This window comes from Lithobates pipiens, unplaced genomic scaffold (assembly GCF_037356315.1).
Source record: "Lithobates pipiens isolate NorthernLeopardFrog02 unplaced genomic scaffold, aLitPip1_a1.2 Scaffold_22, whole genome shotgun sequence".
In the NCBI taxonomy this organism is placed as follows: Eukaryota; Metazoa; Chordata; class Amphibia; order Anura; family Ranidae; genus Lithobates; species Lithobates pipiens.
Window position 1 is genome coordinate 96,400,668 of NW_027507784.1, and position 26,869 is coordinate 96,427,536.

Here is a 26,869-nt window from a genome sequence, read left to right on the forward strand (position 1 = left end):
AGCCAGGCACATTCTCCTGTCATGTGAATTGGATGCGGGGAAATCCACATCCAATTCGCACTAGTGCGAACTCAGCCTTACCAAAAGTACCCTCTTTGTTTGGACTGATTATGACCACCCCCTGATAAGTGCTGTCTCATTTAGGGCATTAAAAGTGTGACAGTCTTGCCTAGATTGGTAGTGACTATCGAAGGGCAGATTCTATTACCCCAAAATGCTGCTTCTAGCTGTCATGCCACTTTACTTCTTGTCCTCAGTGCGTTTCTCACAAATTGGGGCATTACCATCTTACAGCCAATATAAACTTTCAAAACTCAGCTTTTCTAATAGTATCTTGTGTTCGGCTCACTGAATGTTGATCATAATCATAGGTGTGCGCAGCCTATTGCATTAGGGTGTGCTTTATATATGTATATACACCAATCAGCCATAACATTATGACCACCCACCTAATATTGAGTGTGGCCCCCTTTTGCTAAAACAGCCCTGACCCATTGAGGCATGGACACCAAAGTAACATCCACATGAATGGCAGGACCCAAGGTTTCCCAGCAGAACGTTGCCTAAAGCATCACACTGCCTCTACCGACTTGCCTCTTCTTATACCGCATCCTGGTGCCATCTCTTCCCCAGGTAAGTGATGCACATGTACCTGGACATCCACATGATGTAAAAGAAAACATGATTCATCAGACCCGGCCACTTTCTTCCATTGCTCCATAGTCCAGTTCTGATGTTCATGTGACCATTGTAGAAGCTTTTGGCTGTGGACATGGGTCACCATGCGCTTCACAGCTCCATACACAACAAACTGTAATGCCCATTTTTTTCTGCTTTCACCAGATCAACTTCATGGACAACATGTTCACTTGCTACATAATATATCCCACCAATTTTCAGATGTCATTGTAACAAGATATTCTCTTTACCTGTCAGTGGTCATAATGTCATAGCTGATCGGTGTATATACTGTAATATAAACAAACATTTTATAATGTATTAAAACATGGACTGTGTCAGTAGAGTTGTTGATGGTGCCATTGGTGCAGTGGACTTTGTTAGTAGGGCAGAAGAGAGTTTCAGTAGAACAGTGGTCGATGTCATTAGTTTTTAATTTTTATTTGATTTTTTTTATTATTTTGTTTACATTTTTTTATCATAATACAAACAATATTATTTGATATATTTTATATTATTTTTTATTATTTTTTTACCATTTTTTTAGGACCCCTATTGGGGGGCTTTGGTGAAATAGCAGGCTTCTATTCTAAAAAGACCCCTGATGTTTCACTTCAGAAAGAGAAAGGAACTGAGGACAGAAATTCCCCAGTCCCTTTCTCTGCAGCCTCAGCTGCACTGGACAGTGAATGAATGGCTAAGCGCTTCCTGTTCATTCACAAACTGAACTATAGTAAGCACAGTTTACTATGCCTCAGTTATGAATGAACAGAGTGAATGATCAATGTCGATCACTCTTTCTGGTCATTCAGAAAAGGAAGAGGCAAGTAAATGGCATATTTACCGTCCCCTTCCACCTCTCTCCATACTGAAACATCCCCTTGTGTGCTTGCAGCAGCAGCTGGCAGGAGAGGAGAGGATGGAAGTGCTGCGGGCGCCGCCGCCAATCCTTGGGTAGGAGGGGGAATCTGCGCCGCTCAGGTGATTAGTTTGTGCCCAGGCACAGCCAACACACCCCATGCATATGATTATGATCATAATGTTGAACATAACTAAGAGCATAAGTAACAATGAACAAGATAAGGTAATAGTAGGGGCGCTGAAAAAATTATGAATATAAATGTCAATTACAAATGTGAAAATTAATAATCATAGAACACCTCAAGTAATAGACAACCTATCACCATGAATTAAAAAACAAATGGTTGCAAAGAAATGGATAATATAGATAATACAATAAAAAATAATAAATAAAGTCCCAAATTGGATACTAGAAAAACAAAAAAAATATATCCACAGTCCAAGGCAGTGATTCATTCAGTGAAAAACTCCATCTAAATCCATATGCCAGAAGGCGGCTGAAATCTTCTACAAAGTTGTGACATGTCCCTTCACCAAAATTTTGGACACAGAAAACACCCCAACTGTGAAGATAAAGTTGTCTTCTTACCAGATGCTGTTGACTACTTTATTTAAAAAGATAGTCAAATAGGCTTATGCAGGTGAATTCCCTGCTCACATGGAATAAGGTGGACCTCTTATGGAAAAAACCTTCTCCTCATAGATTCAGACAGGTCATAAAAAAAGCAGAGCAAACAAAATCCATAGCGTGACACCGTTTAATAATAAAAATAAATTAAAAAACATAAGGCCAAATGGCTGCTTACATATGCCGGTGCCCGACCTGGCACTGGGGCTGCTCGCTTAAAACAATCGTTTCGTAATGGATGCGTAGTTCCTCGTTGTGTAGGGCGTGCGTTCCACCAAGAAACAGCCGACAACCAAAAACGTCCGGAACTGTACGTGTACGAACGTGACTAGGTACCGCCTCGACGTACGTTTCGTTTGACACGTCATCAGTTCCTGATGACGTGTCAAACGAAACGTACGTCGAGGCGGTACCTAGTCACGTTCGTACACGTACAGTTCCGGACGTTTTTGGTTGTCGGCTGTTTCTTGGTGGAACGCACGCCCTACACAACGAGGAACTACGCATCCATTACGAAACGATTGTTTTAAGCGAGCAGCCCCAGTGCCAGGTCGGGCACCGGCATATGTAAGCAGCCATTTGGCCTTATGTTTTTTAATTTATTTTTATTATTAAACAGTGTCACGCTATGGATTTTGTTTGCTCTGCTTTTTTTATGACCTGTCTGAATCTAAGAGGCCCACCTTATTCCATGTGAGCAGGGAATTCACCTGCATAAGCCTATTTGACTATCTTTTTAAATAAAGTAGTCAACAGCATCTGGTAAGAAGACAACTTTATCTTCACAGTTGGGGTGTTTTCTGTGTCCAAAATTTTGGTGAAGGGACGTGTCACAACTTTGTAGAAGATTTCAGCTGCCTTCTGGCATATGGATTTAGATGGAGTTTTTCACTGAATGAATCACTGCCTTGGACTGTGGATATATATATATATTTTTTTTGTTTTTCTAGTATCCAATTTGGGACTTTATTTATTATTTTTTATTGTATTATCTATATTATCCATTTCTTTGCAACCATTTGTTTTTTAATTCATGGTGATAGGTTGTCTATTACCTGAGGTGTTCTATGATTATTAATTTTCACATTTGTAATTGACATTTATATTCATAATTTTTTCAGCGCCCCTACTATTACCTTATTTTCAGCAGGACAAGTTTTTTTCTCTTGTTTCTAGGGAGCAGCTATTAGTGTTTCACTTAGTTTATTTGATTCACTGACTATTAGTTCATTTCTCTTTTTTCATTTGTATAAGTGGCGCGGAGTTTATTAGCTGCTGTTTTTCAGCTATATTTTCACAACAATGAACAAGAGCCCAACTTGTTATTGCTGGACAATTTTAGTTGGTGAGTGTATGTCCAGTTTTAGGTGGTGGGCTGCACTTGGGTGATTAGATCACAGCTGATTAAAGGAGAGCAGTTTGTCTTGCACTCCTTTGACCCATTTTCAGCAGAGAGCAGGCTAAAGTCCAAACTTTGCTCACATCACAGAGTTGGTCCAGGCTCAGAGTCATCACGACCATGTAGTCGGGATATGCCCAGATCCCTGGACTGACACCTGGCTCAGCCTTTCAACGAGCCACTGAGAACCTGAGCTGGCCACTCCCGCCCCTCCAAGGCCTGCACTCCAGTGAGCCAGGAGGGGGCAGAGCAGAGAGCTGTGACTGACAGTCACCAGCTCTCTGCTCAGGGAGCTGTGACAACCAAGCGATCTGTGGTGTTTAATCGCTCAGTTCTCATTGTTAGAGGCGAAGGGGGATGGATGCAGCATTGGGCCGATGCTGCATCCACCTAGGTAAGTATGATTCTGAAAAAAAAAAATACTTCCTTTTTAAGAGTCTTCATACAATCTACTAACAAGTTGTTGAAGGAAGATATGGACTTTCTTTCACTAATGGACACTTTGTTTCTTTTCTCATTATGGAAATATTTTAGTTATGTGCCCTGTTGATGTCACGTCAATTTTGTTTCTGTGCAGAAAACTGCATACATGTTGCAGATTCCTGTACAGGAATGACCTGCACGTGATACTAGTGTTGTGGTGTGAACAGGGCACATAGAGAACTAATTTGTTTTGTGCCCTTGCAGAACATGTGCAGAAAAACTGGCTTCTATGCACATTGTGTGAATGAGGCCTAACTCCTGTTCAGAGGCTCTGGGCTTTAGCAAAATGCCAACCTCCAGTTAGAAGAAACAGGAGCAATGCTGGAGGCAATTTACAGCACACACTAATTTTGGTAGCATAATAATTAATGTGGAATGTATATTCTGTGCTAAAGAATATTACTTTTTTATCAAGTTGTTAAAGGTAATGTTTCGCTTTAAGTAACAATGTTTTTATAGTTAATATGTTCTCTTTATTTCTGTATTAATTATTTGCCTGTTGGTATATTAAAGTAAAGGTAAAGTTTTTTAGTTAGGCTTCCATGAAGAGATGAGTTTTCAGGGCTCGCTAAAAGGCAGGCAGAGTAGAAGATAGCCAGACAGATTGGGGTAAGGAGTTCCAGAGAATTGAAGGGGCTCTGGAGAAGTTCTTTAGGTGAGCTAAAGAGCAGGAGGTCTTGGTGGGAGCCAAGAGAATGGTTTGGTTGGTATTTTGAGACAACGTTGGTGATGTAGCTCAGGGCAGAGTTGTGGGTGGCTTTGTAGGTTGTTGTTGGTATTTTGAATTTTATTCATTGGATGAACAGAAGTCAACTGAGGGATTGGCAGTCCTTTAATGACTCCGTTGGATAAGGTTATGTTAACTCCTGACAGAGTTTAATGCATCCCTATCACATTGTTGTTCAGTAGGACTCCATCACCTTGATGCTAATTTGTTACTGAATGCTGCACAAAACAAGTGTGCAAAAATGTCTGAGCTCTAATAGTCTTACAACACTGTTGATAACTCACAAACTTGCTGCTTGTGCTCTATTCACTGGATGCTGAAACTAGCTCAAACCCAAAGCACCACTGGAGTAGGAAGAGCCACTGCTTACATACCCTAAGGGAGAATTTGCCCTGCACAGTACTGCACAGCTGATGTTCATTACATGGGAATAATGAGTTATGGAAATGCCACCCCTGAGAGTTTAATCATAATAGCAACAATTTGACTTAATTTTACAAGTGCTACATGTTTATTCAAATATCCTTGTATTAAAATATGATTTTATTTTATAAATATATTACAACTATTGCATAAAAATTACTTTTACTAACACTTTCCAATATTTCAGAGGTTATGTTCAGAAATATCTGCCTCAAGGGAAAGTGAAGCAAATAATTATTTTCTATTGAAGTGATTAATTGCTCATTTCTGCAGAGCTTCAGTGTTGCTAAGCAGCTGCCACAGCCCAAGCTTAGAGTAGTTGCTATCAGTTCATTTTACCACAATGCAAAAACATGAAAATCAAACATGAAAATTTAGCATGCAGAGATGAAAAGACAAAAATGTAATCAACTTGCCTTTTTGGGATAGAGACGTAGCATAGTAATTTATCTTTCTAACTGTCATTTTGCAGAAGTTAGAAAGTATAAACAAAGACGTGTACACCAAAAATGCACCATAAGTCTGCCTAATTAGCTCTTCCTACAACAAAATAAGAAAAATGGTCCATGCCAATTTGTTCATTTGTCACATTGAGATGGTGCTCCATATTCAATCATGCTTACTGACAAACATGACCACCAGCAGAGCAAGAATAAAAGGACCATTTTATGGCATCTCACCTCCACACCAGCCCAAATGACAAACACCCACTCTTATTTACACAGGATGTTTCAATGCTAGGATTGTAAGTACCAATATTGATGTCTTTGGTGCACAAGAATGGTCATGTCCCACCCTTGTTTTTGTCCTTAACCCTATTATTTGTTTATTATAAGGGAAACACAAGCCCCGTTCCATGTAATTAACCCCCTATACACACTGCAAGAGTTAATTGCTCATTATGTCTAGGGGATATCATAACAGGATCTATCACATATCTTATATCCTGCTCTGGTTGGCTCTGTCTCCTCCTTCTCCTGAAGCTCCAGTTTGTGGTCAGAGCCCCGGCATAATCATATACAATACAAGGACCTTAACCCTATATTGTATGTTTTGGAGGCAGGAGTGTGGGCTGAGCTGACTGCAGCTTACAGAGGAGCTGCAGTGGACCAGTCACAGTGCTGGAGGGACCCTGCTGGTCTGAGAAATAGGGTATTTTCTCCTCAATCCTCTGCTTTTACACATAATGAGCAATTAATGTTTGTAGTGTGGGGGTGTGACAGCTAGTCTCTTGCCTACTGATTATGGTCCCTGGAAGGGGGGGGGGGCTTCTCTTCCAGTGTATATAAGACTGTATTCTTGTTCTAATAAACAGTTAATGTTCAGCAACCAAACAAGTATTGCCTTGTTTGTTGTTATCAGCAGTTGGAATACCTGATATATATATTCAGACTGGGAGAAAGCGTTATATGACGAAAGCACTCAAGCGGAGTGTGGGATGTTTCATTACATTTGTGGCAAGCAGTGGGATTCTTCCTGCAGTCTGGGACATCCAAACCTCCACCTTGATCCAAGGTCTGGATAGCAGGAGAGGGGAGGAGAGGTACATATACCAGCCGCCATGGAAGAGGAATTTGGAAGGAGGTTTGCGAGAGATGCAGATACAGCACAGGGGACCAGAATTAGAGCAGGTCCTGCTGGGATGGTATGATTCTATCCGCTGCGAACTCTGGAAGGAAACACTAGCCCGTGAGCAGCGCAACCAGGGAAAAATTCTCCCCCCCCACCCAGGAAAAGTACTGGTCACAGTATTGATTGTGGGTGCTGTTTTTGGGAGAAAAAACGCACAAGGAGCAGACAGCTGAGTTAAGCAGGCTGGTTCGGGCAGAGATACGGCTAGATGAAAGCTACAGAGCCCTCAGGTGGCATGTATCCCAAGAATGCCCTTGGATAGCGGATGACAGCCCAACAGAAGACTTTGGCTATGGCGGACTGGGACTGTTGTACGTGAAGCTGACATGTGACCATAACTTTGGGAGTGATTTGGAGTGGCGGCTGGACGAAATCATGGATATCAGAAAAGAGATACTGAACGTCTCGGAAATGCACTGGGCACTTGAAGATATAGAATTTCTGGCCATTCAGGAGTGGGAGCTGGAGATCACCTACAGACAGCTGCTAGAGTCTGCTCAGCGCCAGGGCTGGGCTCCCTTTGCTTTCACTTCAAGTCCAAGCCTTAGTCCATGTAAGGATAATAAGGTGTTGAAAGTGTAGAAGGCAGCCAGTCCATACAAACTAGAAGGATCTCTGGAACCAGACAAGAGAAGAAAAAGGCGGCGCCCTCTAAATGCAGCGTGTTTTGCAACAAATTTATTATAGTGGATTAAAAACACTCACATTTGGGCAGATAATTTCCAGCATATTAGGCAATAGCATATGTTCATCCGCATGTTCCCAAGTGGTGGGAGTATCACGGGCCGGTGGAAGGAGTCTTGAGTCCTGTGGCTATCCAGCGGTGCTGTGGGTACTCAGCGCTTCTAGGTGGCTGGGACGCAGGAGAGGGATGCTCCGTGTTGTGCCTCGTACTTGTGTCCTCACTTCCAGGAACAGGGTCAGTCGGGCGGTGCTTCACGTTCGGAGCATGTGTGCTCCTTCATCGGGCTATGCAATGGAAAAGGAGCAGCGTTATACGCTGTGATAATTTTCCTTTAATTTAATTCATTTCTTTTAGCAAGGTGAAAAAGAATTACAACCTGTTTCAGTTTTTTTTTGTTTTTTTTGCTATGGAGATTTCCCTCCACTTCATGTGGGATCATTAGGACAGGCTGTGAATGAACAAAGAGTTCAGTAAAAAACTGATAGAAGTTTGAATGTTTTCATACTCTACATGGAACCAAAAGAAGGATTTTCGTTTGAGTACATTATATTTTATAGAAAAAATGATCATATCATCCTCCATGCAGTAGCCTGAAATGAAAGCAGAGTTGGCCTCATGCTCTAGATTAGAATCTTGTCATCCTCCTTGGTTTTTACTGCTCATTTGCTACTTTGGCTCTGCTGTTACCTGCTATCCACAGATGATAAATATTATGCTTTGAAGCTGCCCATATTGCCCTTCTTTCCAAGGTACCTACCCATAAGTGTGTTGTAGTAAATATCACTGTTGTGGGGCAGAACTCCCCCAATTTAGAACTGAAATCAAGAGACCTCTTATTGTATAGAATAGAGTACTACAGTTTGGTAAGAAATTTCCTTTCTATATGTACCTGTACGCATTTCTACGATCTGGATACATTTTCATTATTCATTTCAAGCTGCATTCTTGTCGCTGTGTGCTTAATACAACATGCAACATAAACTGTTCTGTATTATATGCAGAGGTTATATAAAAACTGACAAAAATGTTCTGCAGTAAATGGACGAGGTGGTATCTCATAGCAACCAATCAGAATTGTGCAATATTTCTAGTGTAGCTTTGATTGGTTGCAACAGGTAGCACACAATTTCTTTAATACCTGCTTGATGAGCATTTTCTCCAAATATAAGTCACTTCAGACTTTGTGACTGACAAATGACGTTAGATTACTGAACATTGTTCTCTGGGCAATGGATAATCGACTGGCCTTTTTATTTCAGGGAACTACAACGGAGACTGAGATAAGGAAGCGTAAGTCGAGCTGTTATCAGGTTTCTATGGATCTGTTGGAAGATCCAATAGTCACGAGACAGAGAGCCTTGAGCGTTGCTAGCATTTTGACCAACACAATGGAAGGTAAGATACAAACTCTTTTTTAAAGGTGCTTGACCAATGAAATAGGGTTTTAAGCAGTAGTAGACAGTGGATTTATATCATTACTCAAGATAGTGTCCCAGCCTTCTCTAATCGTTTCTAGACCTTTTATCCAATGGCTCCTTCTGCATAGAATAAAAGGAGGCCAAGACCTAAACCCTGGGAAACTTGGGCTGCGCCTGCACTATAAGGGGTAATTGCTTGTTTAGGTCTAGGTGAGATGTTTAGGTAGATTTACTCACCCAATTTTCTGCTCCCAATGCTACAAGAGTGGTCCCCACAGCAACTTCTTCCCCACGACCTTAGGTCCTGATGTCATCAAGAGTAGTGCAGGCTCGATAGCCCTGAATTATATGTGATAATGCTGAGGGACAGTCCACTGCCGAAGCATGGAGGAGCTCCGCCTACCAGGGTAGAGGATCAGGTAAGTAAATGCGCTTTTACTCTCCCCTAGACTAAACCAGCAATTAACCCTTTCAGTGAGGGCACAGACTCATTGCAAGTGATCATTTCCACGTTTTCCTGGAGTTGGGCATTAATAAACAATTAGCTTTTCAAATCTGAAATTTGCCATTGCAGATCTATTTGCTAAGAGTATGAGCAAGAACATTCTGCAAATTATTATTTTTTGGCTACCAGACTAAGTATAAGTAACATACTGGTCTACAGGAAATTAACAAACATGCTGTAGAATATGGTAGCACAGAAGAGTGATGAAGTGGGGGTAAAGTGATCAAAGAGACAGGGATGGCATTCTCACCTCATCTCACTGCACTGAACTCTGGGTGAATTGGACTAATGAACATGAGATTAGACCTCCTTTGTTGCCCATTATTAAAACAATCTAATTTTGGGTTGTATAACATAGTAGCTACTAAAATGTGCAGACAATTGAAACAGATTAACCACCTGATAAATTTAAAATATAATCTATTAATTTCAATAGAAACACACCAAAACTTGTTTCTTCCTTTCTCAGAACTTGAAGAATCCAGGCAGAAGTGTCCTCCATGTTGGTACAAGTTTGCAAACACCTTCTTAATCTGGGACTGCTCTGATTCGTGGCTGAGGATAAAGCATATTGTTAAACTGGTTGTAATGGATCCTTTTGTGGACCTGGCTATAACAATTTGTATTGTTTTAAACACATTATTCATGGCTATGGAACATTACCCCATGACTGATGAATTTAATTACGTCCTTAGTGCTGGAAACTTGGTAAGTGTGAGATATATGTCATTGTGCAAAATTATTTAATTTGTATGTGCTGTGAGTTAAACTCAAAGAAAAAAGAATTTAACTAGAAGTATTTCTGAAGGCAATTTTTTTTTTTTTTGTATGTGTAGGGAATTATTCTGCATTAAACACTCAATTAGATCAAATATAATACTGACCAAATTAAGTAGGGTCAAACTACCAACTTGAAAAATATACTAACAAGGAACTTGAAGTCGCCCTACATAAATGGCTAGCACACTTTGAATTGATAGCTTAATTATAGGTGGCATATACCGGGAAGAGTCAACCTCTTATATTGTATTTATTTATTTATTTATTTTGTGGTTGAACTGGATGGATTTGTGTCTTTTTTTTCAACCTGACTAAATATGTAACTATGTAACCTTTTGGCTTCTTATACTCTATGTCTATAATTACCCAACAGTAAGATTTCCCTTCCTTCATTTCTGACTCTGAGCCTGTCCATCTGGAAGTTTTCTGTGCCCCTGCTCACCTTTGTCTATTCCAGCTCTTGTCCTGGTAATCATTGTCTCTAGTACAGACATGATGATCCATGCTTTCATGTTGTTTACGCCAAATTCTGAACCTACCATCTGAATGTCGCAGATAAAATCGAGACTCATCAGACCAGGCCACGTTTTTCTAATCTTCTACTGTCCATCTGCTTTGAGGTTCGATGTGTTGTGCATTCAGAGATGGTATTCCACATACCTTGGCCTCTAATGAGTGGTTATTTGAGTTACTGTTGCCTTTCTAACATCTCAAACCAATCTGCCTATTCTCCTCTGTCCTCTGACATCAACAAGGCATTTTCATCACCAAAACTTTCATCCACTGGATATTTTCTCTTTTTTTGGACCATTCTGTTAAAACTCTAGAGATGGTTGTGTGTGAAAATCCCAGTAGATTAGCAGTTTTTGAAATACTCATACCAGCCCTTCTGGCACCGACAACCATGCCACGTTCAAAGTCACTTAAATCCCCTTTCTTCCCTGTTCTGATGCTCAGTATGAACTTCAGCAAGTCCTCTTCAGCACTTCTAGATGCCGAAATGTATAGAGTTGCCTCCACATGATTGGCTGATTAACAATTAATAATATAGATCTCTCTCTCTCTCTCTCTCTCTCTCTCGCTCTCATAATATATATATATATATATATATATATATATATATGTATATATATATATGTATATATCATTTTTATTTATTAAATTGACTGAAGAATCTTTTGATTTTTTTTTCCAAAATTGGCAAAATTGAAATGTCAGCTACAGTTACTGAAATGCGGCTTGCTGATTTCTGGGGACCTGGTCTAAAATGCAGGTGGTCAGAGAAGACGATTAAAGAAAGCAAGAACACAGTTTGTAAACTGTGCATCTTTGTTTGTGCTACCTTTCTTATTCAGCTGTCCCAGGCTCTGTTCCACACATGTAGACACTAAATGCAGTTCTGGAAAATACAATTTTTTTGTTCACTGTGGGTACTGGATTTCCCACTAAAATCAATTTTTAACTTCAAAAAGACTGTAATCCTGCATTTATAAATGATAAAACTTCCATGTTCCTTGATGAGCCAGCAGAGTTACAGACATACAAAGGGCCAGCGGTGAAAGGCAAATGAGATTAAGTTCTTAGTGCACATTACTTCTTGAGAACTTGTTCGTTACTAATGAGAAAGAAGGATTAGATGCAGCAGTGTTATAACAAGATCTTTTTTAATATTCTTGCAAAATAATGACTGTTGGCTGAATGACCTCTGGAGTAGGGAAAAATATATTATATTATATTTTAGTGACATTTCATTGATGAACTTAATATCAAATGTTGTATACATGATATGTGTATTACTAAAGCCTCAGGTGCTAACTAATTTCTTACATTTAAAGAGGAGCTGCACCTAAAAAAAAAATATTAAAAGCCAGCAGCTACTAATATTGCAGCTGCTGACTTTTAATAATATCACACTTACCTGTCCCAGGTTCCAGCGATGTCGGCGGCAGATAACGAGCGATCGCTCGTCTCGCTGCAGCCACCGCCGCCATCCTCTGTCAGGGAATCGGGAAGTGAAGCATGATGGCTTCACTGCCCGGTTCCCTACTGCGCATGCGCGAGTTGCGCTGCGCTTCTCTTATGGTCCCCCGCTGTGTCTCTGGGAACTGTGTGTTTCCCAGAACACAACGGGGGGGGGGGGGGGCGGAGCCATGCGGGGGTGGGCGGAGCCATGCAGCGGTCTGGCCGGAAGTGGGTGCAGATACCTGGATTATCCAGGTAACTGCACCCCCCTCCCCCCCGAAAGGTGCCGATTGTGGCACCGGAGGGGGGGAGGGATAATACTAGCGGAACTTCCCCTTTAGGGTGAAGAACCGCTTTAAATAATTGTCTCACATATTCTTAATATATCAGTAAAAAAAGCTAGATATTGAGAGAACACATGTTTATTTCAGAGCGGCCTGGTGCAGAAATGGGCCTGTATATATATATGTATATATATATATATATATATATATATATATATATCTACAAAATGTTCAACATCATAAAGTGTATATTATTACAGATTATTTGAACTTTGGAAATCTTTATTAGTACTCAAATGCTTTGGTAGAGTAACATGACCCAGATGCTTTTACATAATTCTCCTATACCTCTAAGGTATCTTCTTGTCTTTCACACATCAGGACTTCTTCACCCTGTAAAGGATACTGTATAGATTAATGGTATTTAAATATAAGGAGTAAAGGACCCCGTGTTGTTGCTGATAATCAGATTTACATTAGGTGAAGCAGCAAACAATCCACTTTACTGACTTAAGTCTGGTACACACGGGCCAAACGTCAGCCGGTTCAACAGAAACCGGCCAACATTCGGCCCGTGTGTACTTCAGGCTGTCCAACAGAAGCTGGCCGAACATCTAGCATCTGCTGAAAGGGCATGGCAGAAAAATATCTGCCAACTGGCACCCCCGACCGGAGTGTTCTGGCAGGGCATTGCAGAACACAATAGCTCCCTGGGGGGTAGATTATCGCTGTACTAACATTGGATAGTTAGCACAGTGAGCTCCTCCCGAGCTCCTCAGTTTTTTTTTGTTCAGCCCATTGGATAAAAAAATAAAAAAAACTGATAGTGTGTACCAGGCTTTACTATTATACTTAGTGTGCTGATCATTTACTGACCATCTATTTTTATATTAAGATCTTAAATATGGTATTTGTAATGTTGGAAGAAAATGATATTAATGTAAATGGGACATGGGAACAATATGGCTTGGACAATATTGCTTTGAAAGGACTTTGATCTGAGGCAGATGACAACTTTCACAGCCAGCCTGCAGTAAACAGAGCTAGAAGAATGCACAAGGTCGTTATCATCTGACCAGTAGGACTCCTGAGGCTATTCAACTGCCCCCCACCCCACACACACACACACACCTGTTCCGCATGAGGCCCAAAAGGTGGTGAATTGGATGGAAATCCCGTGTGATTATCCGCTGAAAGAAAGAAGTTGAGCCTGGGAGAGGAATGAACTTTTCTGACTCTAATGCTGGCCCTACACTATACGAAAAATTGGCCGATATTTGGCCATTAGACAGTTTGTTCGTTTCTTTGGCCCATTAATGGGCACAAAATCGATAATCGTTTGGACGTTTTTGAGCCGAAAAAATGAAGGACAAGTTTGGAAATTTTCTGCCAAACGAACGATAAATTGAAAGGTTAATGTGTTTCCCATCCAAACTGTCTGCACTAAGTATATGTAAAAAAGCGAACATAAAATTAATTAATTTATGTTCACTGAATGATTTATCGGTCATTGTATGATGGCAGCATCGTTTGCACTTGCGGCCGAATGTTTGTTTTTCGAAATTGGGTTTGCCAGATTTTTCGTATAGTGTAGGCCAGCATTAGTTCAAATGTCTTCAATGACTGTGATTACAAACCCCCAGCTTGGGTGTGGTCTCAAGTCTGGCATGAGAGATTGAGAGTGTGTGTGTGTGTTAGGCTAGTGAAGACCCCCTTCTCCCCCATCACCTCATTCCCTTTATCCCTCTCCTTATTTATAATTGTAATGTATTTACATCCCTTTTTGTGAATAAACTCAAACCTTACTTTATGACCTCGTCGTCCTTAACCAGAACTGAGACACCGTAGAACAAAGCATATTTTGCAGTACATGATTTAGACATGTTAAATGTTCTGTTTAAACAACCTGCTGTATTTGTTTAATGTAGTGATTGCAGCTTGCCGACCAGCCGCCATCATTTTAATGCAGCAGGTCAGCACGATCCCCCGAACCGTAGCTAGACGTCGGCTCTCGGGATCGGGATAGCAGGCACGTCCGCTGCACAGTGGGGGTGCCGATGCTCGTGGCCGATGGTCGCGATGACTGCAGGCCACGAGCGATCACGGGCACAAGAGGCAGAACAGTGTAAAACACACAAATCCCTGTTCTGAGAGGCGTGACAGATCGTATATTCCTATTAGCTAGAAACCATCCATCACTTCCTCTAGTCAGTCCCCTCCCCCTACAGTTAAAAACACAAACTGGGAACACAGTTATCCCCTTGATCGCCCCCTAGTGTTAACCCCTTCCTTGTCAGTGACATATTTACACTAATCAGTGCATTTTTATAGCACCCTCGTTCTAAAAGTGTGTCAAAAGTGTCCGATGTGTCCGCCAAAATGATGCAGTACCGATAAAAATTGCAGATCGCCGCCATTACTAGTAAAAAAATAAAATAAAATAAAAATGCTATTAATCTATCCCCTATTTTGTAGATGTTATAACTTTCGTGCAAACCAATCAATATACGCTTATTGCGATTTTATTTTACCAAAAATATGTAGAAGAATACATATCAGCCTAAACTGAGAAAAAATTTGCTTTTTAAAAAAAAAATGGGGATATTTATTATAGCAAAAAGTACAAAATATTGGGGGTTATTCTACGAAAGGCAAATCCACTTTGCACTGCAAGTGCACTTGAAAGTGCAGTCGCTGTAAATCTGAGGGGTAGATCTGAAATGAGTGGAAGCTCTTCTGATTTTATCATCCAAACATGTGCAAGATAAAATGCTGTTTTTTATTTTTCTTGCATGCCCCCCTCAGATCTACAGCGATCGCACTTCCAAGTGCACTTGTAGTGTGCCTTTAGTAAATAACCCCCATGGTGTTTTTTTCAAAATTGTCGCTCTTTTTTTGTTTATAGTGCAAAAAATAAAAACCGCAGAGGCAATCAAATAACACCAAAAGAAAGCTCTATTTGTAGGAAAAAAAGGACATCAATTTTGGGTGCAGTATCGCACAATCGCCCAATTGTCAGTTAAAATGACGCAGTGCTGAATTGCAAAAAATGGCCCAGTCATTCAGCAGCCAAATCTTCCAAGGCTGAAGTGGTTAATAATGCCTTAATAGTTCACATTTGAATGTATCTATTTAACCACCTAAGGACCAGCCGCCACAGTTATACTGTGGCAGGTTGGTTCCCCTGGGCAAATTGCCGTGGCTGTACGTCAGCCCCTTTAAGAACACTAGGAGGCAAGCTGTCTGCCGGGCACCCGCGATCACTCCTGAGCGAGACAGGATGGAGATCTGTCAATGTAAACAGACAGATCTCCGTTCTGTCAGGAGAGAGGATACTGCTTATGAGCAGCGATATGTCTCCTCCAGGCAGTCCTATCCCCCCACAGTTAGAAACACTCCCTAGGACACACATTTAACCCCTTGATCGCCCCCTAGTGTTAACCCCTTCCCTGCCAATGACATTTATACAGTAAGCAGTGGCTATTTTTTAGCTCTGATCGCTGTATAAATCTCAATGGTCCCAAAAATGTCAAAAGTGTCCGATCTTTCTGCCGCAATGTCGCAGTCTCATTAAAAGTTGCAGATCACTGCCATTACTAATAGAAGAAAATAATAATAATATAAATGCCATACATATATCCCCTATTTTGTAGATGCTATAACTTTTGTGCAAACCAATCGATATACGCTTTTTGCAATTTTTATTTGTTTTTTCCAAAAATATGTAGAAGAATACATATTGTCCAAAACTGAGGAAGAAATTTGTTTTTTTTTCATTTGTTTTTTGGATATTTATTATAGCAAAAAGTAAAAAAAAAAATTTTTTTTTTCAAAATTGTAAATCTTTTTTTGTTTATAGCGCAAAAAATAAAAACTGCAGAAGTGATCAAATACCACCAAAAGAAAGCTCTATTTGTGGGGAAAAAAAGCACATACATTTTGTTTGGGTACAGTGTTGTACGACTTATCTTGTGCAATTATCAGTTAAAACAACGCAGTGCCGTATCGCAAAAAATGGCCCGGTTTAAGTGGATAAACTATAGTTTAAGTTTCACAATACAAAAAAATTGTATTAAAATATAATTTAGGTCAGCTCTGCCAAAATTGCTCCTGATACTTCTCAATTTTTATAATGATACATTTGGATAAATACAAATTTACATCTGGAGTAGTCCATCCAGTTCTGGTCACCAGTCCTCAGGAAGGATATATTGGAGCTGGAAAAAGTCCAGAGAGAGCCAGCAAAATTAATAAGTGGACGGGAGGCCTTAATTAAGGGGGGCGACTGCAAGCACCGGACTTATTCTCTCTGGAGAAGAGACGCTTGAGAGGAGATATGATAGTGATATACAAATACCTCAGTGGCTATCCCAGCACAAAAAGAAAACTATTCAGTCTCAGGGAGTGCTAAGGTAAGAAAAAGAAAATAGATATGGCGCTATACCTTATTAAACTCACTAAATATGGATATTGTAAAAATGTACAAATTTTCCAGCTTGCTGGCTAATAATTTTAAAATCCCTAATAAAACTAGATGAACTAAGTAATAAAATCAATAAATGATATAGTGCTAAGAATCAATCAATATTAAATAGTGAATACAAAGTGAATATAAATTTTCCAGCGTGCTGGTTAATAAATTGAAATAAGGATATAAAATCCACAATAAATTAAATAGCTGAGATAAATGAATAAATAATTAGTACTATGTTACTAAAATACCATGAATCAATCAATATTCAATAGTGAAATGCAAAAAATACTCAAAGTGCCTGTGACTGTGATTATGGCGCGACCAAGTAACTTGGTTTACAAAATCAAGGAAATGGCCATAAAGGGGAACGACAAAACAAATTATTCAAAATTATACAGGCGTGAATACAAGTGAAATAGTGAGTGCAACAAATATATATAACACACTGTGTGAAATTTCAGAACATGCCAAAGTTTTCAAAATAAAATAAAAATAGAAAAAATAAATAAAAATAAGAATAAGATTAAGTCCAGAAAGTGAAAAAATCTTGCGATGAAATCTATGTGAAGACTAATCAGATGTGAAAGTCCAATTGAATAAGGATTAAAAAATTAAAAAATTAAAAATGAAATGAAAATTTGATGGTGAAAAAGGTCTTCTGTGTATAGGAGAGGAGTGGAGGGAGTGACTTCGCTATCCGTTCGCAGTGAACGTTTATGAATTTTGCTCTCACCAGAGATATAACCCCGTCCGGGGTGGATCAGCCTCCACAGTATAAGCCACTGTGTCGCTTCTTGGGCTGTCTCTGCTGTGATGCTGGGGAGATCCCTCGTTCCTCCGTGGGGATGTTGTACCTCGTTTTACATGTCATGTACATAGGACATTCCATTTGGAAGGACATTGAGAGGAGACGTTGCTGGATCTGGTGGCAGAGGAGTCCTCTTTTCTATCACATGTAAAACGAGGTACAACATCCCCACGGAGGAACGAGGGATCTCCCCAGCATTACAGCAGAGACAGCCCAAGAAGCGACACAGTGGCTTATACTGTGGAGGCTGATCCACCCCGGACGGGGTTATATCTCTGGTGAGAGCAAAATTCATAAACGTTCACTGCGAACGGATAGCGAAGTCACTCCCTCCACTCCTCTCCTATACACAGAGACCTTTTTCACCATCAAATTTTCATTTCATTTTTAATTTTTTAATTTTTTAATCCTTATTCAATTGGACTTTCACATCTGATTAGTCTTCACATAGATTTCATCGCAAGATTTTTTCACTTTCTGGACTTAATCTTATTCTTATTTTTATTTATTTTTTCTATTTTTATTTTATTTTGCAAACTTTGGCATGTTCTGAAATTTCACACAGTGTGTTATATATATTTGTTGCACTCACTATTTCACTTGTATTCATGCCTGTATAATTTTGAATAATTTGTTTTGTCGTTCCCCTTTATGGCCATTTCCTTGATTTTGTAAACCAAGTTACTTGGTCGCGCCATAATCACAGTCACAGGCACTTTGAGTATTTTTTGCATTTCACTATTGAATATTGATTGATTCATGGTATTTTAGTAACATAGTACTAATTATTTATTCATTTATCTCAGCTATTTAATTTATTGTGGATTTTATATCCTTATTTCAATTTATTAACCAGCACGCTGGAAAATTTATATTCACTTTGTATTCACTATTTAATATTGATTGATTCTTAGCACTATATCATTTATTGATTTTATTACTTAGTTCATCTAGTTTTATTCGGGATTTTAAAATTATTAGCCAGCAAGCTGGAAAATTTGTACATTTTTACGATATCCATATTTAGTGAGTTTAATAAGGTATAGCGCCATATCTATTTTCTTTTTCTTACCTATCTCACTGTTCCATCCATTTGGATGGAAACAAAATAGAGGTTGCTCTTACCTACATCACATTATATATACTCTCTGTATAACAAACTCCATAGCGCATCCTATCCCTTTGTTTTTATTTCAGGGAGTGCTAAGGCCCGTACACACAATCAGACTTTCCGACAGGAAATGTTGGATGTCAGACTGTTGGCGGAAAATCCAACCGAGTGGGTTATTTACTAAAGGCAAATCCACTTTGCACTGAAAGTGCACTTGGAAGTAAAGTTGATGTAGATCCGAGGGGGACATGCAAGAAAAATAAAAAACAGCATTTTAACTTGCACATGATTGGATGATAAAATCAGCAGAGCTTCCATTCATTTCAGATCTACCCCTCAGATTTAGAGCGACTGCACTTCCAAGTGCACTTTCAGTGCAAAGTGGATTTGCCTTTCGTAAATAACCCTCACATGTGTATGCTCCATCAGACAATTGGACAATTGTTGTCGGGTTTTCCACCAACAAATGTTGGCTAGCATTTCTTCAAATTCTCCCAGCAGCAAATGTGCGTTGTCGGATTTTCCGATCGTGTTACACAAGTCCATCGGACAAAAGTCCAAAGTACAAACACGCATGCTCGGAAGCAAGGACAAGCCATAAGCGCTCGGTCTTGTATCCTAGCATTCGTAATGGAGAATTAACATTCGTGACGTGACAAATTATGAAATCTCCAAATGCAGCGCACATTCTCTTCTTCTTTAATGGGATAGTAATGAAGCTGCTTTGCTGGTGATACTGATGGAGTTATTGCAAACAAATTTCCAAAGGCTTTTTTTTTCTAGTAATATCAAGAATAATATTATTATGCTTTTATTTTTTATTTTTTTTGGGCAAGTTACCATAACACCATTATCCCATAATTTTTAAGATCAAAGATACAACTATGTTGGTGTCCCTTGTTAATTTTACATTGTTTTTTAAAATGTAACTGCCTACTCCCAAACTGTAATTTGAAGTAAAACACATAGCCAAGTATTATGCTCCACAATTTTTTTTTATTGTGCATTAAAAAATAAAACAAATAAAATTAGACATGCTATCAGCCAATAGAACTTAACCAAAAAGTGCATTCTATGCATCCAAAAATATAGAAAATATACCAAATCACATGATTATTCAACAAAAAAAATAATGTCAAAGCAATAACTCCAAGGCCAATAATAAATAACACGTTATCTCCTCCGATTCCGCAACATGGCTGGTTAACGAGTGCCCATTCATAAACAAACTGAAAAGCGCAAACTGAAAAGTGTGAAATGAAAAGCGCGAAATGAAAAGTGTGAAATGAAAAGAGCGAATCAACACTCACCAAACTTCTACTAACACAAAATTAGCAGAAGGATCCAAAGGGTGGCGCAAAAGAGCTGAAAAATCATGTAGTACGTCTAGTACGTCACTACTTTCCTAATTATTGGCCAACATTTGTGTGACTGTGTGTATGCAAGACAAGTTTGAGCCAACGCCCCTCGGACAAAATTCCACAGTTTTGTTGGCGGAAAGTCCAATCGTGTGTACGAGGCATGAGAGGACATGAGGCCATACAATGAGACTGGAGGAGAAGCGGTTTAACCTTAAGCTGCATTGGGGGTTTAACACTGTCAGGGCGATAAGGATGTGGAACTCTCTTCCACAACTGGTGGTGTCAGCAGGAAGTATTGATAGTTTTAAAAGACTCTTGGACATAATAGTGTACACAATATTTAGGGATATGGGAAAGGATTATTGACATTGACACACATACACCTACACAGGTTGTACTGGATGGACTAGCGTCTTTATTTAACCTTACCTACTATGAAACTATTTATTTCCCCTGGCCTTCCTAAAATTGGGTATTTGTAACCAAATTAGGACAGGTGGGAGCATTAATTTCTCAGCCAGAGTCTTTATATAAAGTAGATAAAGGACAGCATTTTACTACATTTATAATATAATATTAGATTTTCACGGTATTGTGTTAAAACTGTGTTATCACTGCCATAACCATATACTGTACCATGTACAGTAAAACCTTGGATTGCAAACATAATTTGTTCCGGAAACATGCTTGTAATCCAAAACACTTGTACATCAAAGTGAATTTCTCCATAAGCAATAATGAAAACTCCAATGATTCGTTCCACAACCATTTATTCGTAAGTTCTTCAGTTTATAGTCCATATAAAAGGATTATAGCAATGTGAATGGTTGTGTAACCATAAAATGTCCATCCACAAATGGAAGCCTCCACAAGGAGATTAGAAGCAAAATCCAGAAGATGCTACAGAGTATAAAAGAGAAGAGAGGCGCCTCTAAGTGTAGCAATATGGTTACATTTAATGAAGGTACAACATTTAGCAACTCACATGTTTGATGATTAAAACAGGCACATCTAAGTATGAAGGCATCCGGGGGAAAACTGTCCACATAGACTGTCCTCCTCACAGCCGTCTTTCACCACTGTCAGTCTGCAATCATGCCCAGGAAAACTACCCTGCAGTAGAACGATCTGAAAGTGAGGCTTGAACTGCTCGTGGAGCACAGCATGGAAGGGACAATGTCAATGGCGGTCAGGAGTATGGTCTATGTGGACAGCTTTATCCGGATGCCTGCATACTTAGATGTGCCTCTTTTAATCATCAACCATGTGAGTTTATAAATGTTGTACCTTCATTAAATGTAACTGTATTGCTACACTTTCTTCTCTTTTAAACTCAGTTGTGATGTGACGCTACTTGTATATCAAGGCATCGCTTGTATATAAAGTCAAAATTTATTTAAAAATGTAGCCTGTCTTGTAAAATGCTCTAAAACCAAGTTACTCTCAAACCAAATTACCCTCAAACCAAGTTACTCTCAAACCAAGTTACTCTCAAACCAAGGTTTTACTGTACCATAGATATGGATCTGCCTTCATTTACTTAAAGAGGCAAAGAAGTTCATCTATCAATATTTGTGTTAACTGTGGAAGTGTATGTACAGTGTATGCATGTTAGTAAATAAAAAGGTGAGGTTGAATTCACTTTAAAATCTCAATCACGTTTGCCCTTTTGGGAAAAAGCAAGTTATTTAATTCTCAAAGTTTGTCTTTTTTTTCCATAAAAGATTTTATTGAAAAATGCAAGGCATACAAACGTGTAAGTCAGAGAATCATCATAAACACAAAGTGCTGTCACAACCCTATCAACTCGCAATACAGATAGAACTATTACACTATTACAGTGGTCGTGACTAATAGAACATTGTTATACAGAGGTACGACTTGTTAGCAAACACATAACTACTATGAACCTATCATTTAAAGAGGCTTACTCAAGTCGTGCCAGGTAGTGCTGGGTCTGAATACCCCGCCTGCAGGACCCGTATCCTCTGGTCCCGCTAGGGTGGGTGGGATGATGTAGCTCCCGGCACTCGTGACCGAGTGGGAGAGCAAACGACTGCCTTGTTGCAGTCCGATAGAGTTAAAACAACTGACTGGGACAATGTGGGGGGGGGGGGGTAAAGGATTGAGGGGAGGGGGTAAAGGGAAGAAGAAAGTAAGGGTATAGGGGGGAGAGAAGAAGAAGCAAAGTTTGTCTTTAACAGAAGAGGCAATGAGTCAGCTTGGACAAAGAATGATAATTTGAGAAATCATTTAAGTCCAATTTCACCGATTAGATGAACATTTAAATTGTGAGCATTTTTAGGAAACATAAGTAAAGGAACTGATTGTATGAGCTGTTTTGTCTTAATCTGCCATCATGCTGATTTAATGAACGTTAACAGAAAGAAAGATATTTGAGACACAAATGCAATAAGAAGAGTTAAAAAGGAACCATGCGGATCTTGAAAGGTGGAATACTTTGTGTAAAGTGTGCTTCCTGTGGATGCTAAAAGATGATGAGAAGGAAGACACATCTAAGCAGAAACAATAATTGTTCTATAAGTTACATGGATCTCTGTAAAAAGTTAAACTTCTCTTGAGTTTGAATTTGATAGACATGTGTCTCTTTTGAACCTATGTAAGTGCACCAGTCACACAGTGGAGCCTGCCACATTATGAGCTTTAACAATCTTATTAGGAATAAAGGTTAAGGATTTACTAGAAAATTATGACATTTCCTAAAATCTACCCAGCTTCAGTTCTGCCAGTACATTGCCTATTTAATCACTGGTTCTCATGAATAAGTAAAGTAGCCTGTCAGCCCTTGTACACACAGTCGGAGAATCTGTCGGAATGTGTCCTATCGGACCGTGTTGTCGGATAATCCGACTGTGTGTGGTATGCATCGGACTGATTCCGTCTGAATATCCGTCGGACCCAATTTTCCAACTTGTTGGAAATATTTTCCGACAAACTGGTCCGATCGGACATACTCTGATCATGTGTAGAGTATTCCGATCGGACAAAGTGCCACGCATGCTCAGATCAAATTCCTACACCAAAGCTATTGGCTACTAGCCTGAACTTAGTCCCGTCGTAACGAAATAACGTCATCACGTTCTGAACGATCGGATTTTCCGACAACTTGGTCCGACCGTGTGTATGCAACAGTTTCGGACACAATCCGTCGGACAAAATCCGTCAGACAAAATCCAACGGATTTGGTTGGCAGAATGTCCGACCGTGTGTACAGGGGCTCAGACTTATGGAATCTCCTGAAATGTCACAATTCTATACTTTATTCATTGTTTTGAAAGCCACAGGGAAAGTTTTTAATTTTTTTGTAGAAATTATGAGTATTAGGACTTGACCACAATGCTAAGATGACTAAACCAATTTAACAAGGTCTTCTTCATTTTATGGTGTAGTGGCTGTATTGTACTGTACTATATTGTATTGTATTGTACTTGTCCTATCTCAGAGCGTAAATGCAGCAGCTCTTAGCCCTTGTACCCACGGTCGGACATTCCGACAACAAAATCCGTCGGATTTTGTCCGAAACTGGTGTTGCATACACACTGTCGGACAAAGTTGGCGGAAAATCCGATAGTTCGTAACGTGATGACGTTATTTCGTTACGACAGGACTACGTTCAGGCTAGTAGCCAATAGCTTTGGTCTAGGAATTTGATCTGAGCATGCGTGGCACTTTGTCCGATCGGAATTCTCTACAAACGATCGGACAAAGTCTTATCAGATCATGTTGTCGGAAAATGTTTATATCCAGCTCTCAAACTTTGTTGGTCGGACATTCCGACGGAAAAAGTCAGATGAAGCCCACACACGGTCGGATTATCCGACAACACGGTCCTAATGGACAGTTTCCGTCGGAATGTCCGACCGTGTGTACAAGGGCTTAGAAGAATCATCATGTTTACTATTTGTTTTTCAGGATTTTGTTCTTTAATTAATGTGATCATACATCATTACCCACAGCTAATGAGGACCTTGGGTTGATGAACCAATTTAAAGGATTATAGTGGCTTGGATCATAGATATATTTTGTGGTCAACTAAATGAAGAATAGTCATTTTTATAATATGAACTAGCATACAATCCTTTAGACCTAGATAAATTGAAGGTTTTGTTTGAAAGGACAAAGCTATTCAAACAATTGTATTTTTTTTTCCCTATTAACTTTATATTACGCGGTTACATCGCTACATAGTTACATAGTAGACGAGGTTGAAAAAGGACACAAGTCCATCAAGTCCAACCTATATGTGTGATTTTATGTCAGTATTACATTGTATATCCCTGCATGTTGTGGTCATTCAGATGTCTATCTAATAGTTTTTTGAAATTATCGATGCTCCCTGCTGAAACCACTGCCTGTGGAAGAGAATTCCACATCCTAACTGCTCTTACAGTAAAGATCCCTCTACGCAGTTTAAGTTTAAACCTCTTTACTTCTAATTTTAGTGAATGTCTGTGTGTCTTATTAAATTCCCTTTCGTGGAAAAGCTTTATCCCTATTGTGGGGTCACCAGTACGGTATTTGTACATTGAAATCATATCCCCTCTCAAGCGTCTCCTCTCCAGAGAGAACAAGTTCAGTGCTCGTAACCTTTTCTCATAACTAAGGTCTTCAGTCCATTTATAAGTTTTGTTGCCCTTCTCTGCACTCTCTCCTGTTCCAGCACATGCTTCCTGAGGACTGGTGCCCAGAACTGGACAGCATACTCCAGGAGTGGCCAGACCAGAGTCTTGTAAAGTGGGAGAAGTATTGTTTTATCTCTGGAGCCAATCCCCTTTTTAATGCATGCCAATATTCTGTTTGCTTTGCTTGCAGCAGCTTGGCATTGTGTGGCATTGCTGAGCCTGTCATCTACTAGGACCCCCATGTCCTTTTCCATCCTAGATTCCCCCAGAGGTTCTCCCCCTAGTGAGTAGATTGCTTTCATATTATTGCCACCCAAATGCATTATCTTACATTTTTCTACATTAAACCTCATTTGCCATGTAGTTGCCCACCCCATTAATTTGTTCAGGTCTTCTTGCAAGGTTTCCACATCCTGCGGAGAAGTTATTGCCCTGCTTAGCTTAGTATTGTCCGCAAATACAGAGATTGAGCTGTTTATCCCATCCTCTGGGTCGTTTATGAACAAATAGGATTGGTCCCAGGACAGAACCTAGGGCACCCCACTTTCCACCCCGGACCATTCCGAGTACTCCTCATATATCACTACCCTCTGAACTCGCCCCTGCAGCCAGTTTTTAATCCATGTACTCACCCTATGGTCCATGCCAACAGACCTTACTTTGTACAGTAAACATTTATAGGGTACTGTATCAAATGCTTTTTCAAAATCCAGATACACCATGTTTACAGGCCTTCCTTTATCTAGATGGCAGCTCACCTCCTCATAGAAGGTTAATAGATTGGTATGGCAAGAATGGTTCTTCATGAATCCATGCTGATTACTGCTAATGATACCGTTGTCATTATTAAAATCTTGTATATAGTCCCTTATTGTTCCCTCCAAGAGCTTGCATACAATTGATGTTAGGCTAACTGGTCTGTAATTCTCAGGGATGTATCTTGGCCCCTTTTTAAATATTGGTGCTACATTGGCTTTTCTCCAATCAGCAGGTACCATTCCAGTCAGTAGACTGTTCATAAAAATTAGGAACAATGGTCTGGCAATTACTTGACTGAGTTCCTTAGGAACTATCGGGTGCAAGCCATCTGGTCCCGGTGACTTATTAATGTTACGTTTTTCAAGTCTATTTCTAATTCTGTCCTCTGTTAGCCATGAGGGTGCTTCCTGTGACATGTCATGAGGATAAACATTGCAGTTTTGGTTACTGAAGCCCCCCGATTCCTTAGTGAAGACTGAGGAGAAGAATAAATTCAATACCTTCACCATCTCTCCATGCTTAGTAGCCAGATTCCCTTTATCATTCTTTATGGGACCAATATGATCTGACTTTTCTTACTATTTATGTACTTAAAGAATTCCTTGGGATTTTTTTTACTCTCCTCCGCTATGTGCCTTTCATGTTCTATCTTAGCTACCCTGACTGCACCCTTACATTTATTGTTGCATTGTTTGTAAAGTTGGAATGCTGATGATGAGCCCTCAGCCTTGTATTTTTTGAAGGCCTTCTTCTTTGCTTTTATATGCATTTTTACATTGGAGGTAAGCCACCCAGGACTTTTATTAGCTCTTTTAAATGTATTTCCCATTTGATACACTAGCTAATGACCTTATTTAATATGCTCTTAAAGTATACCCATTTTTCCTGTGTTCTTTGTTCCTAAGATTTTATCCCAATTATTATCTTCTAGCAAGGATCGTAGTTTAGGGAAGTTGGCTCTTTTGAAATTCAGTGTCTTTGTATTAAAACACTAGCAAAATATACTAAAATTAATTGACCTATGATAGTTGTTTCCTAAAATCCGTGATCAGGTCTGTATTATTGGTAATCAGTAGGTCTAGTAGCGCTTTGTTTCTAGTTGGTACATTTACCATCTGACCCATGAAATTGTCCTGCAAGACATTTAGGAACTGAGGAGCCTTAGATGACAGCGTGGTTCCTTCCACCCAGTCTATGTCTGGATAATTAAAATCCTCCATTATAATGACACTTCCCATTCTTGCCGCT

General features: G+C 39.6%; 1 protein-coding gene across 5 annotated transcripts in view; it reads left to right on the top strand.

Moving 5' to 3' along the window:
• The window catches only part of LOC143923962 (sodium channel protein type 2 subunit alpha-like), a 372,282-nt gene that overhangs the window by 229,560 nt on the left and 115,853 nt on the right, over window positions 1–26,869 (top strand). For all 5 annotated transcript variants that reach the window (XM_077447919.1, XM_077447918.1, XM_077447920.1 and 2 more), the window contains 2 exons: window positions 8,776–8,911; window positions 9,909–10,147. In XM_077447919.1, the coding sequence (XP_077304045.1) occupies window positions 8,776–8,911; window positions 9,909–10,147 (375 nt within the window). The remainder of the gene's footprint in view (window positions 1–8,775; window positions 8,912–9,908; window positions 10,148–26,869) is intronic.